This window comes from Mastomys coucha, unplaced genomic scaffold (genome assembly GCF_008632895.1).
Source record: "Mastomys coucha isolate ucsf_1 unplaced genomic scaffold, UCSF_Mcou_1 pScaffold4, whole genome shotgun sequence".
Classification (NCBI taxonomy): domain Eukaryota; kingdom Metazoa; phylum Chordata; class Mammalia; order Rodentia; family Muridae; genus Mastomys; species Mastomys coucha.
Genome location: NW_022196910.1, coordinates 34,398,385 through 34,412,337, shown reverse-complemented (window position 1 = coordinate 34,412,337; position 13,953 = coordinate 34,398,385). Strand labels below are relative to the sequence as shown.

The 13,953-nt window shown below is 40.7% G+C and overlaps 2 protein-coding genes across 8 annotated transcripts in view; one reads left to right on the top strand and one right to left on the bottom strand.

The window, feature by feature from the left end:
• Positions 1-13,953, top strand: part of Acss3 (acyl-CoA synthetase short chain family member 3) — a 353,004-nt gene that overhangs the window by 1,790 nt on the left and 337,261 nt on the right. The window contains exon 1 of one of the 2 annotated variants that reach the window (XM_031348852.1): positions 10,774-11,578. The exons of the other annotated variant lie outside the window; for it this stretch is intronic. The gene's annotated coding sequence lies outside the window, so the exon portion shown is untranslated. Of the gene's footprint in view, positions 1-10,773; positions 11,579-13,953 lie in introns of those variants that run through there. 2 annotated transcript variants of the gene reach the window in all.
• Positions 1-13,953, bottom strand: part of Lin7a (lin-7 homolog A, crumbs cell polarity complex component) — a 182,117-nt gene that overhangs the window by 140,127 nt on the left and 28,037 nt on the right. Inside the window, exon 1 of one of the 6 annotated variants that reach the window (XM_031348855.1) lies at positions 11,204-11,770. The exons of 4 other annotated variants lie outside the window; for them this stretch is intronic. In XM_031348855.1, the coding sequence (XP_031204715.1) occupies positions 11,204-11,285 (82 nt within the window). In that variant the 5' untranslated portion in view covers positions 11,286-11,770. Of the gene's footprint in view, positions 1-10,502; positions 10,523-11,203; positions 11,771-13,953 lie in introns of those variants that run through there. One more of the 6 variants, XM_031348854.1, reaches the window with a different exon arrangement.

Here is a 13,953-nt window from a genome sequence, read left to right as displayed (position 1 = left end):
GGTGGACATTTCATTCCTTCTTAAAAGGGGGAACCAAATACCCATGGAAGGAGTTGCAGAGAGCAGGACTTTTATTTCTAATGAAACAATCCGGGATCGCGTACCTAGAGGTCGCACTGTCTATAAGTGGTCTAGACCTTCCCATACCAATTGTCATTTAAGAAAATGCCCCAAGACAGGTCCACAGACCAATGCAGAAGACAACTCCTCAACTGACATATCCTCTTTCCAGGTAACTCTGGCTTGTGTCAAGTTGACAAAATCTAACAAGCATTCACAGATGGTAAGATGAAGGTATGTGGCTACTACTAGAAAGGGAGACACTGAGTAGGGATTCAGACAGCTGGACCGGAACCTCCTCCCCCAACCTATCATGTCTGCTTTTGAGAATCATACTATGTTTTAAAACTAAATAATTCTAAAAAAAAAGGGAAGCCAAAATCATTCTTTGCTTTACTTCTTACCTACCTAGTACATTTCTCTTTTTTTAATATCTGTGTATGGTTAACTTATATATAGGAAAACACCACTGAGCACATACTTAAAGCAATTATTCAATATTTAAGTTTATCTTGAAAAATAAATGAAGTCTGTTAATCAACATTTCCCTGGACAATGTGCACAAACAAAATGCTCAATAATTTTAAGAAGAGGTCAATTCTAATTTTGAAGGACACAAATATGGGAACATCTCTTTAATAAAAATATACTACTCTCTTCATTTTTTGCCTGTTTGCACTACTATGAAACTATGGAGGACAAAATAATAATTTACTCAGCAAATATTATGGAACTTATATTTGTATTACTATGATACCACAAAGCATATAATGGTAAATATTAGAAACGAAATGGAAGGTAGAGACAGAAGACTCCCTTAAACACATATGTCCCAAGTAGCCTAGAATGCAGATGAATGAACATTAGCAGCCAGAACAGGAGACTGCCTCAAACTAGGCAGAAAGCAAAGATTGACACCCATGCCTTGCCTTCTGTCCTTCTTACCAGCACCATAGTATATGTGTGCTTGACCTATCAAAAAATGAAAAACTTAGGGAGCATGTATGTACACACCAAATTACATACACAGAAAACACTTAGGATCACTAAGCATTTCCAATAACTTCCTACAACTTTTGGATCCCAAACCTAAGCGTGGTTCCAGCCTCAGCTTTACAATTTGCACTTTACAGATTGGAAAACTGGAACTAAGAAGAGTTAAGAAACTTCTGTAGATGTTGCAGAAAGCAGAATAGCTATCAATTAATTGTAGGCAGGACATCACTGACCAGCATGGTTTTAAGCATTGTGTTGCTTCCTAAGTAAGACAGTACTCTTGAAATGATGGAGAAAACAAGAGGAATGGAAGGAACATAGCAATGCACTGCCCATTTACAGTCTCCATCGGCATTGGCTATCCGTCACTCCTTACATCTTTAAAGCAGGCATTGCTACCGACCACTCTACATCCTTTCTGATCTATTTTTCTCCTTTTTACTGTGCCCTGACTTTCCTTTCCCTTCACTTTACTCATCGAAATGATAATCTTTGCACTTATGTATTCCTCTTTGCACAATGCCTGCTTCTGCTCTGATGCCATGTCCTCATGTAGCCTTCCAGAACTCAATGTGTAAGTGGCTTTCGCTTCTGTTTCCCTCTGCCCTGTTCTCTGTATGCATTGTTCAATGGAGTCCCACTGTTTTCTCACCTATTTAAATCTTTTGTCTGTCTACTCTAACTGCAAAGCATGCACATCATTGATAGAGACCTTGACTGTCCTTTTTTTCCTCTTCATTTCCTATTCTCAAATATATAGCAGGTATATGACACAGTGGGCAGTCAAAATGTATCATCTTTTAGTTCTGCCTTTTTTATTGTATTTTGTAATTGCCCTTTATCTTTTCATCGACTTTTTAAAACTTGTTATTTGAATGTAAGATTATTATTTTAAGTACTATTTGGATATGTGAGCACTGATTTGTGGCATTAATGATTAACTCTGGGAAATTCAATTATGCCTTCTAATAGCTTTTCAATTGACAATCAAACACTCCGAAAACAGGCCATTTGACAGCTCAGTGTTCATATTTTTTTTTTGCTTACATTTATTTATCTTATAGCATTGGTTAAGTCTTTTTCCCTTGTACTGTTCTAGAGCTTAAATATACAATTTCATCCTGAGCATTTAAAAACATCATTCAACATTGCTGATAGCTAATCCATATCATGTTGAAGAAAAAACCTTTCTACAGGTCACTAAGAGCTGTGTGTGTTGAAATCACATATTAAGCTTAGATTTTTATCACAGGTGTAAAACATTGGAGTAAAATAGTTTCTAACATTGGACCATCCTACAGTCTAGAAACTCTGTGTTTCACAGCTAAGTGGGATAACATTTCTTCCTAAGAGGGAATCTAGATATTTACCTTGTGTTTCTTTTAGTTAACATAATGATGGGTGATTGTGACTTTTAAGCAGACCTTGACAATTCTAGATACTATACTATCTACGTGGGAAAATGTTAGGTCTGCTGTTGTGCGTTATATCTCAGTTGAATAACTTTCCTGAGCTGGGATCGTTTTCGTTGTGCTTTCAAACATCACTAACATCAGGAATCACCAACATAGAGGGATTCCTAAGTTTGAGAACTTTTAGTATTCTTAAAACAATTCCCCACAGATTATGGAGTAGTAGTGTTTTATTACAGTATTGGTACATGTTTTACCTTTAATTTTAAAGAAATTGATTTTTAATATTTTGATGGTTTAATCACAGCTTGTTTTGACTTTATTAAATAAAAGGATCAATATTTTCCAAATCAACCACTCTTAAATAAGATTGTCCCTGTCATATACCAGTGCCATCGATATGAATCTAATCACATGCTAACTTGATTCCAAGTAATGAATGAGAGCTACATGTTCCCCTCCATTGAATTTTATCTGTTTCACTGTAACCTGCCATTTTAGCTAGGTACAATCTTAGAATACTGATATTGTTGGCACGACTATTTCTTATTTTCCCAAACCGTATGTCCCCAATAAATTTGATTAAATAAAATTCATGGCACTCAGCTGGAGTCTCAGGAATGATGGAGAGGACTGAGAAGCATTCATTCACAGAGCAGCATTCAGCTGCTAGAGGCCCACTTGACGTCACTCCATGTTTTCAACAAGACCTCTTGTTCAGCTAATGGCATCCTGAGTGTGGAATACAGCTGTGCTGTGCTTATGAAATTCAACCTGCCCATTCTCCCCAACCCATGTACCTGCTGCAGAACTCCCACTTTCTTTTCTAATGGTCAATACTTTATTACTTTAATAAGATGGTTTATGTTCTGCTAGGAGAAAGCATCAGATAGTTCTGTCTGTCATTCCTTAAAAACATATAGATTTTCGCAAAACCAGGCTCCTTATTCAACCTACTGCTGTGTAATTTTCCTCAAGTATCACCTTATCAGTCTCATGGCCACATTGTCCAGTATCCCATGGCTGTTCAACAGACCCAGCCATCACTTCTCACCCCCACCCCCCAGCCCCACATTTAACTTGGAAGTTTAAAATCCTGTAAACATTCTGTGACTTCCATTAATCTATCTTTTTTTGGTAATGGTAATTCTTTTCTAGAGGACCTTATGCAGGATTAATGTTACTATGACAACACTGAGCAAGTAAACAAAAAGAGCAAAAACCAGGTGGACTTGAAATAGCTCCAGTGTTTCTAGACTGACGGTGATTCGTTTAAACCAGGAGCTCTGTGCTTTCTGGGCAACATGGACAGATGTCTGAGTACAACTGCAAAAGAAAATTCAGTCCCATGTGGCTTTTAAGTGGTTTTGGGCATATTTGTTTCCACTAGGCAAGTCTTCAAGTACAGTAAGCACATGACTTAGCAAAACTCAGTCTCAAAAACTTCTTGTTACCATTGATTAGAGGTAATGAATTGGTGGTGGGATGATTATGACTTCTTAAGATGTTTTTTGTCAACAGGGAGTGCTTTCAGAATAAATCTAACTTGACCTGTTTATCATGTTCTGTTGTTCATTAATTGGTGGTTATGAAAAGCAAAAACACTGAATACTTATGTATGTGTACTGGGCTGGGACAGGTGATTCTGCAGCCCCACTTGACACTACTAAAAGTCTTCACAGGGCTGGAGAGATGCTCAGTGGTTAAGATCACTGGCTGCTCTTCCAGAGGACCCAAGTTCAACTCCTAGCACCCACATATTAGCTTACAACTCTCTGTGACTTCAGTTCCAGAGGATCTGGCACTCTTGCACCAAGGCACACACACACAAATTAATCTTTAAAAAAATAAAAATTATTAGTACCTCATGACCAGATTATGGGACTAAATATTTGGTTTAGTCACCAATTAAAACAGTAAGATCCATGCACGAAGTAGAGATGGAACTATGACTATTAAGAGAAGTGACTCATTATTTCCAGACACATGGTGGGACACATGCAGACACAGGCAGACAGAGAGACAGACACACATGCAAACACACACACACACACACACACACACACACTAGCAAAGTGACAACTTAAGGTAACCATTGCTTGTGAACTATTTTAGGTTGGTATTAAAAAAATTAATTTCTTAGGCCCTACTACATAGCTAGGAGCTTATAGTGACCCATAGAAATGTACCAGCAAAACAAAAACATTAATATCATGAATGGCAGGACCATGCCAAAGTAGACATTCAATAAAAATAGTTTGTAACGTGTTTTTTGGTGCCTCCAGAAAATAATTTTTTAAAGTGAGCAACTACGTAATCTTCATGAGCTAGAGCGTATCAGGCTGCAGCTGTTGGCAAAGCCTTGGGATGAGATACAACGTATCTGCAGCCCTATCCTTTTGTCTCTCTGTCAAGATAATCAGGCATGCACCTTTGAAATTATAGTTACAATTACAGTCTTTATTTTTCTTCTTCCTTGTATTTTTTTCTGTCATAAAAATCCTTCAGAATAAAAACAAAAACTGAAAACTGAGGTGCCTGAGACTGGACTTCTTTGGACTGTGAGCAAAAACAATTTTCAGATAAATACAGATTTCATATAAACTAGTGAATATCATTTGATTAAAAAAGCTCTAGGCTGCCCAGAGCTCGAATTGGAAGATATATAAAGTAACAGGCTGTGTGTGCCTTGAAAAGTGAGGAGGAAACAGAATGTGTAAATGCATCCCAACTGCTATGAAAAATATGGGATCCTCACTGACATCCAATTTTTGTCCTCATGACCCCCCCCACCATAATATTGAGATCCATAATATAAAAGTTTTTAGTTTCCTAATGGAAACTTTAAAGGACAAAAGTTTGATCTGTTAAAATGAGGAAATACACTTAAGACTAATTTAATCAATAATTTAAATTATGACTGAGAGAAGCCAAGAAATAATGATTTCCATTTGTATCTTTGCAACTTATCCAAATTGAGGTCGAGTCACAGAAAAGGTAGAGAAGGGTGGTTATAACATTTACCTTGTGTGAGAACCAAAATAGATTGTCAGCTATTGATCGTGTCACCAAACACCAAGAATTTTAAATTGTGTAATTTTAATCAACTCCTAGAAATGTATTTAAAATATTCGTTTTATTTTTAACTGTGCACATATGCATTTTTTTTAATGTCTGAGAATATGACCACATGAGCCAAGTACTGGATAAAATCAGAGGCATTGGGTGGTCTGGAGCTGGTGTGACAGGTATTATGAGTCAACAGAAACAGGAGCAGGGAAACAATTTGGTTCCTGGGATCAGTACTTACTCTTAACTGCAGAGTTATCTCTCTGACTCCATAGGAAAATATTAATTATTCATTTTTATACACAGGAGGGTTTGAATTATCACATTAGAAGTCATTGTTTTATTTTTAAAGCAATTTGGTTTCAATTTAAGGGAGGAAGTTAATAAGCAAGGGTGAACATCTAAAGGGTTTTTTCATATTTTCCTTTCTGACCTTGAAACAGGACTTGAATGAGAGTTGTAACTACTGTATCCCCAGGAAGTCCCCAGAAGGACTCAGTGTTTAATACTGTGAAGCATTTCTGTTTTCTATAAAGTTGACGGGATTAAGTATCAGGAGCTGCACTCTGCTTTGTTGCCCCAAATTTAGTTGAAGGTCACCTCTAGTTTTGGAGACTAAAATCTGGGCAAGCCAGTCCTTGGAAATTGGAAGAGGGTCTGAGGACATTTTAAAGCTGGGAAGATGTAAATTTCATGCTCCTCCCATCAGAATCTTCCTTAGGCTCAAGGGTAAATCCTAGGTACTGTTGGTTGTCTACACTGCTGTCTGCCCAGATAACTATCCATCCCATATTAAGAAAGGCCATCTGGATTCAAGAAGGAGATTTGTGTGCAGCTCTATGAAAATTACAGTACTTAGTGTATCTTTGAGAATCAAATGATCATATATGATATATTAGCCTGGCAATAAAACCCAGTGTAAAGCTGAGCTGTAGATTTCCTAGGGCCTATACAACCAATTTTTTAACCTAAGCTGTATCTTTATGGTATAACTAATTCTTCAGTTGTCTTAATCTTTTTGACTGTTTTCCTATCAGTGTATTAACCAGATGATAACAAAGTAGTTAATATAGAACTACAGTTATGCATACTTACTTCACTAGGATTGCTTTTCCTCAGGACTGTATTAATAGGTGAAGAACTATAAGCTTTCCTTTCTCAGTAAGACTTCCTTGAGCTGCATTAACCAGGTAGCTCTCACCCTCCTAGCCTCTTCTCTGATTGTTTGCTCCCTCTGATTGTTTGCACAGTCTCATGTAATCTAACATCATTGTTATGAGTCACATCATCTGGCCCCTGGCCACCATCTTTAGATATCGCTCTTCTAAAGCTCCTCTTTTGCTTGCTTTTTCAAAGTAGCTACTGTGATGTGCTGGGAGGCTGGCAGTTCTTCATCCTGAGCCTATTCACCCCCAAATATCGATAATTTGTTTCCTCCCTTTATTTGGTGCTCCTCTCAAATGTCACAATCTCAAGGGATCTTTCCTTGACTAATATATCTACGACGGCGGTTCTTTGTCATTTGTTCAGTTTTAGCTTTTCTCCAGCAACCTCATTCCTGTACATTGTATCTCTCTCATAATCATGCCAACACCATTAGATTTTAACTATGGTACTATCACAATGCTTAGAGAAGTATTTGGAGTGATGCTGACACTCAGTATCTCTTAGTCAATCGGTCTGTTTACCATTTGACTTCCCTAGCAAGTGCTTACGATTCATAGGACTAGGAAACCTTTCTTCTTGTGTTCCTGTAACACAGTGGTTCTTAACTTTCCTAACACTGCGGCCGTTCAGTACAATTCCTCATGCTGTGGTAACCCCCCAACCCTGCCATAAAACTATTTTTGTTGTTACTTCATAACTGTAGTTTTGTTGCTGTTATGGCTCATAATGCAAATATCTGATATGCAGGATATCTGATAGGCAACCCCTGTGAAAGGGTTGTTTCAACCTGTGACCCACAGGTTGAAAATTACTGCCATAGTATGTAATATGCAACAGGTGATAAATGTATATTGAATGAATGCATGGATGACTTGTTTGTATGCCAAAAATAAACAAACAAACAAACAACAAACTTTCCTACCAGCTCTTACTTGTAACAGAAATCGGAATTGTCATTTGTCTCAATATATACTGGTCCCAAAATAAAGTGTGACTTATATTAGGGTCTCGGTAAGTAAATGAAGAATATCAAGAAACAGTAAATATGAGTCTACTCTGTCCACAGCTACCCTGAGGTCTGCAATGCTGGCTGATCCAATGTCATGATGGGAGATAGAAAACAGTTTTGGGATATACACGGAGATTTGAAAGCAGCCGGGTCACCCTCTTTATTCCTTTGGACCATCCTGGTCTCAAAGTCTTGCTTCCCAGACAGAAACTCAAGATGGGTGTGACTTCTAAGAGTCTTATTTTCAGTTATGTTATAGGAATTTGAGGCAAGTAAGTCTTAATTTCAACCCTGTAGCTTTGACTTGTTTCCTTAAAAACTTGGGCATTAGGAATTTGGGTCTGATCATTGTGAAGCTGTGCAGCATTAATAGTCTAAAATTCAGTTATTCCAACTTAGGTCTCATCTTTCAGCCACCTACTGGAGACTTTAGGTCATTCCAAGCTTCTGGAGTTCCATTTGATACACTCTATGGCATATGTATGCAATTTTTTTCTACTTCTATGGATACTATGCTTTTCATATTGACTCCCCCTCCAGCTATTATACTGTCCCAATGGACTCTACATCCTTGATTCCAAAGGACACAAATTGAGAATCAAATCTCCCATTTAGAGGTAGCATAGCCTTAAAAGTATTAATGTTTCTTTTCTGTAAATGAAAATACTAGAAAAGAACCAGGAGTCCTAACCATACCTCTTCTGATTTGGTAAGATGCACTTGGTAATGCCTGACACGAGTCCTATTTCCTTCTTCCCTGTTGCCCACTAGTTGCAATCCTACTTAGGGCCCGGTGGCACATGCTTTTAGTCCCAGCACTCAGGAGGCAAAGGCAGGCAGATCTCTGAGTTCAAGGCTAGCCTGGTCTACAAAGCAAGTCCCAGGACAGCAAGGACTACTTAGAGAAACCCAGTCTTGAAAAACAAAAGGCCCAACATTGGCAAACAGCTGTGGCTGGTGGAAATCCACCAACTTAATGTGGAAAAGGTTCATAACCACTGCCTTATGTACTCCAATCTAGCATCCTTGCTAGCTCTTCAGTGCTGTAACTCCATGAATTGTACTCAGTTCTGTATGAAATCTGAATAATTAACAGTTCTTGATTTACTCCAGACTTCAGTTCAGTATCACTAATCTACATTAACTTTGTACTCCATAACAAGTCAGGGACAATGAGGAATTTAAAGATGAATTAAGAAATGGCTTTGTTCCTCCAGGAGCTTTACCCACTGGGAGAGACAAGTAAAGAAGGGTTACAAAAGCCTTGATGGGGCCCAAAGCTTTTGAGTGGGCAAATTTAGAGTATATAGCATGGACTACCACTGCCCAGCCAATGTATCAAATGGCACTCCGGAAGCTTGGAGTCAACTGAAATATCCAGTAGGTGGCCAAACAATGAGTAGGGATAACTGAATTACAGACTGCTAATACTGCACAGCTTCACAATTATCATACCCTAGTGTCCTAATGCCCAACCAAACCGGGACAAAGTTTAGAATCCCATACTTCATCAATCTAATAAAATTATGTAACTAAAGGTACCATCACAGTGAAGTACAGGGAAGATAACTTTATGGTCTTCTTACACACCAAGTAGTTAAAGCCAGTGGTTCATTCAGTAATCAGATGTTCACATAGATGGCCTGGCATCGCTTTCTGCGTTACTTACTCTATGGATCTAATTACAGAAGGACAGGTAACATCCGAATATAAACAAGAACACACTTTAAATCTTGGTCTCCTCTGGACAGCTGGCTGGGGCATCTAAGGGTTAAGATAAACTCCCCCAAAGTGGACGAGTTGTACTGCTAATAGTAGTGGTGGGATGTAAATTTGCTTGGGTATGCTGTCTTCTTGGAGTGTTTGCTTCTAACATAGTTAGAACTTGGGATGTTTAATATAGTTAAACTTGGGATGTTTAATGACTGTAATTCAGTAATGGGACAATAGAAGAGCTCATCACATTAAAACAGAAATACTTGGGAAACCCATCGTTTTTAATAGCCTGCCATCTGCTTGGCTCTTACCAGCAATGGATTTATCCTGCTTAGTACAGATGATATTGGGACTAAAATCATAGATTATACGACGGACTTCTGAGCTCTTTGCTGTTATTAATTTGCAAGCTTGTAAACGAACATTTCCCAACATAAAAATCAATTATTTTTCAACTCTTACCCTAAGTAAGGTTGCTATGGGCACTGCATAATATCCATTCTGGCACCAAGAGATTGAGTTAAAGTCACCAGCGATCTCTCCAAATTAAGAACCTCAAACACAGTTTACCAGCTTTGCCACTGTGCTCGCAGTACGATGCTCTTTTTGCCTTGCTGGGCCCGCTAGTTTAATCCTCCAGAAAGAGAAATTTTAGAGGGACAAGGGCTAAATCATTTTCTTCTAAGCACAGCATTTTCAAATGGCTACACCGGGTCCTAAGCCCCGCCGCTGCGGACCCGGAGCTAGAGGTGCCCTCTCTCTGCAGAGCTGGGACTCTGGCGCCCTAGTAACTGGACCTGGTGAGGCAGAAAGGAAACTCCCATCCACCTCCAAGTACTATTCGGGTGCACTAGACAGGGCCCGATCCTAGAGGAGAAACCGGTAACCAGGTTTAGGAAAATTTGAGCAAATGCTGTTTCCCAAAGAGTAGGACGCACAGGTCACAGGCTAGAAGTTAAACAGTTACCCAGCCTGCGCTTTGTCTCCGCGCCTTCTGCAGCCCAGGCACTGAGGTGCACTTGGCTGGTGAAGAACAAGGTTTGCTGGAGCAGAAAACAGGAGTTGCTACCTCCCTGGAACTGCAGGCTGAGGAAGTACCACGACCGGAGCGGCAGCTCCGGACGGGAAGCTGGAGCCAAGCCGGCGTGGCTCCGGGATGCGGTGTCCCCGAGCCGGCGAAGGTTGCCCGGGCTCTGCTCTGCCCTTTCGCCCGAGGGCAGCGCCCTGGCTCGGCAGCCCCGCGGCTTTGCACCCAGCCACCCAGCCAAGCGCCCTGCCGCCCTGGGCGATCTCCGAGTCACCGCAGCTGCACGGACCCCTCATCTCCAGCGCGGGGACAAACTTCCTCCCTCCCGGTCCCCGCGCCGGCAGTTGGCAGCTGGCTTCCCTACTGGTCCCTTAGCAGCTCTAGCTGGGAGAGCTTTCTCTGCCCCTCTCCAACCTCCAGTCACCAGCGCTCAGCGGTCCTCGCGCATCCTCTCCAACAAAGCCGGGGCCCGGAGGCGACCCTGCAAGGGACTGAGACTGGCAGCTGAAGCATCCGAGCCCTGGCAAGCACCCACGCCCCGGCGAGCGCAGCAAGAAGGGGCGGCGGGGAGCAGGCGAGGAGAGAGGGGAAGAAAGTGTCCTGCTCCGGGCGCGAAACCCTCCTGGGCTGATCCACCTCCCCCAGTTGCCCCTGACCGAGCGCATCCTGCCTTCCCTGTGGGACTGGGCAGGGCGGAGGGCGAAGCGGTGCGGACTGTGTGGCCTGACGGACCAGTCGCTCCCTTACCTCTGTCCAGAGTAAGCGGCTGGACCACTGTCAATGTCGCCATGTCTGCCGTGGGAGCCGAAGTGACGCTCGGCTTCAGCATCAGCAACCGCTTGTAGTGAGAAAAAGAGGAGGAGATTGGGGGCGGGGGTGGAGAGGGAAGACGGAAAGGAGGGGGAGGAGGGGGAGGCAGGAAGGTGGTAATGGAGGAGAAGAAAGCTCGGGTGGGTTGGTAGCCAGATGGAGACTCAACTGTTCCACCGCGGCGAATCTTCAGTGCGGCGCCAAGCAGGGCAGGTATCCGCGAGCGCCTGCACGGCCAGGAGCTGAGAAAGGAACGCTCAGCCCTAGAACTTTGCTCATCCACCCATCAGGAGCACTGGCTGGCTGTAGCAGGTTTGCTGTCTTTCAACTTTCCACCCAAGCATAGTGGTCAGAATGCACTCCAACACAGAGGAAGAGGATGCAGAAACGGGAGAGACAGGAGTAGAGAGATGGGGGACAGAATTCTTTTCAGATTAAGAAAAATTCCAACCTCCCTTTCCAAATCTCTTTCCAGAGGAAACACTACTAGCCATGGGAGATGTTGCTATATCATTGTAGTTGCTGTTAATTTCTGTTGAAGCTTTTTGTTTTAGAACGCCCACTCTCAACAGTACAAGGCAACGAACGGAGGGCCAGGGTTCTTTAAGTCAGTGTTTATATAGGGGCTGGGTATATTGCCAAGGAAAATAACTTGCCTTTACAAGCAAACTTCCTTGAAAGGTTCTAAAATAAAAACTGAGTTTCTGTCAGTGACCAGTATTTATCTGGGACCCTCTCTCGTGTTAATCTAGAAGAAACTTGCCTACAGAGGTGTTATTTATTGATTAATTAGCATGTATGTTGAGCCATAGATGTTTGGTATTATTTAATACATCTTAACCCGGGGATTCTTTTTTTTTTTTTCTCTCCACCCTCAGAATTTCAGGTAGATAATGTGAAAGGCCTTATTTCAGAGTCAGTTGATCATGGTTTAGTTCCTGGAGCCATCAAATACTGACTGCGAACCCTTTATCCCAACTTTCACTAAAATTTCATCGAGCCTCATTTTCTTATCAAATCACGAAGAAACATGGAGAAACTTCCTCTGGGATTTACAGAGATGGATGGGCTCAGATGCTGCCCTTCCCTGTGAGAGCTAAATCATCATTGTGACCCAGAGACTCTCAGAGGATTTGCAGAGTATTTGCATATGACCAATGCTATATTCTTTTAATGACACCAAGAAGGGGAAAGCAGCAGACTTCAGTAGGAATTGCAAAGTCAAAGATGATTGGCCATCTCTCTATGCAACAGACCCTTAGAGACACGCTAAACGTAGTCTTCCAATAGGCTCATCTTCTAAGAGTTTCTGAGTTTAAGAACTTTGATCACGAAGTTCAACTTTTCATTGCTCCCAGTATCTGACAAAGATGCAGTCCCTTGTAGATCCCCAGATAATTCACCTGGGAAACAAGGGAGCAGCTTCACCCAGTTGGAATGTGATCTGATAAGAGGAGGAAACGGATCCTAACTTGAAGGTCTCTGCTGTTTCTGAGGTTTTGATGCAAAAGAATATATTCTAAGATCATAAACATGCAAGTAATATTATATGGACTGGGTGGGATACATTTATATATATGCATATAATTAAAACATATAATATATAAATAATTATTTACATATGAATTATGTATTTGTAAAACAATTAGAGAAATAGAGACCATAATGAAATAAAGGGGTCAGCATTAGTCCATGGAGATGACTAGAGGTAGGAATCAGGGAAATGATGTAGTTATACTTAAAAAATTAAGGAGAATAAAATGAAAGGATATACTCTCGCACTGCAGAGATAGCACAATGGTTAAGAGCACATACTGCTCTCTCAGAGGACTCAAGTTCAGGTCCCAGTGCATAGATGACTCACAGCTCTGTCCTTCTGACTCCAGCTCCAGGGTTCTCTGACACCTCTGGCCTCCTTAGTCACTGGTACCCTCATGAACAAACCCAATGGGCATATAATGGTAAAATACATCTTAAACAACGAATTTTTTTTAGAATAGTAGACTCTATGCATTTATTAACCGTATTTATTAGTGTTTTATTAGCTTTTTATTAGCTCTTTATCAGTTTAAGGACTCCGCTAGGAACTAGTAATGCGAAGATTGAGAATATTTAACCCTTTCTCCTTAAACCTTGGTATGTAACAATCAGTGAACAAGAAGTAGAAGTCCATGCAGGAAGTTCCCTAAATGCCATAGAAAGAAAGCATTGCAGAAGAAGGGATCTGTAACTCTTAAGTGAACGTCAGTGTATATATGCCCTAAAGGGGGAAGAGGAAATCCAATTGTTTGTCTTGCTAGGAGAATCTGTTTCAAGGTTATGCATAAAATATCAAAGCCTATCCAGTAACTGAGGATGAAAAAAATACCAGTCCCTTGGCCATTAATGTAATACTTTAAATGTAATGTGTGATATAAGATTCATGCATCAGCAACTGGGTTCATCTGTCTAAAAGCCTTAATTGTATCCATTTCCACATAAACTTCAGAGTGTAAGATTTATGATGGAAGAATTTTTGATTTTTCTGTTTTCCAATGGTTCTCAGGCAGCAACATTTGAGAATATGTTTCTTATGTTTCGAGGGCCTTGACTGAAAATTTACTCTGCCATTTTTTTTTATGTTTTCTTTTTCTTCTTCTTCTTCTTCTTCTTCTTCTTCTTCTTCTTCTTCTTCTTCTTCTTCTTCT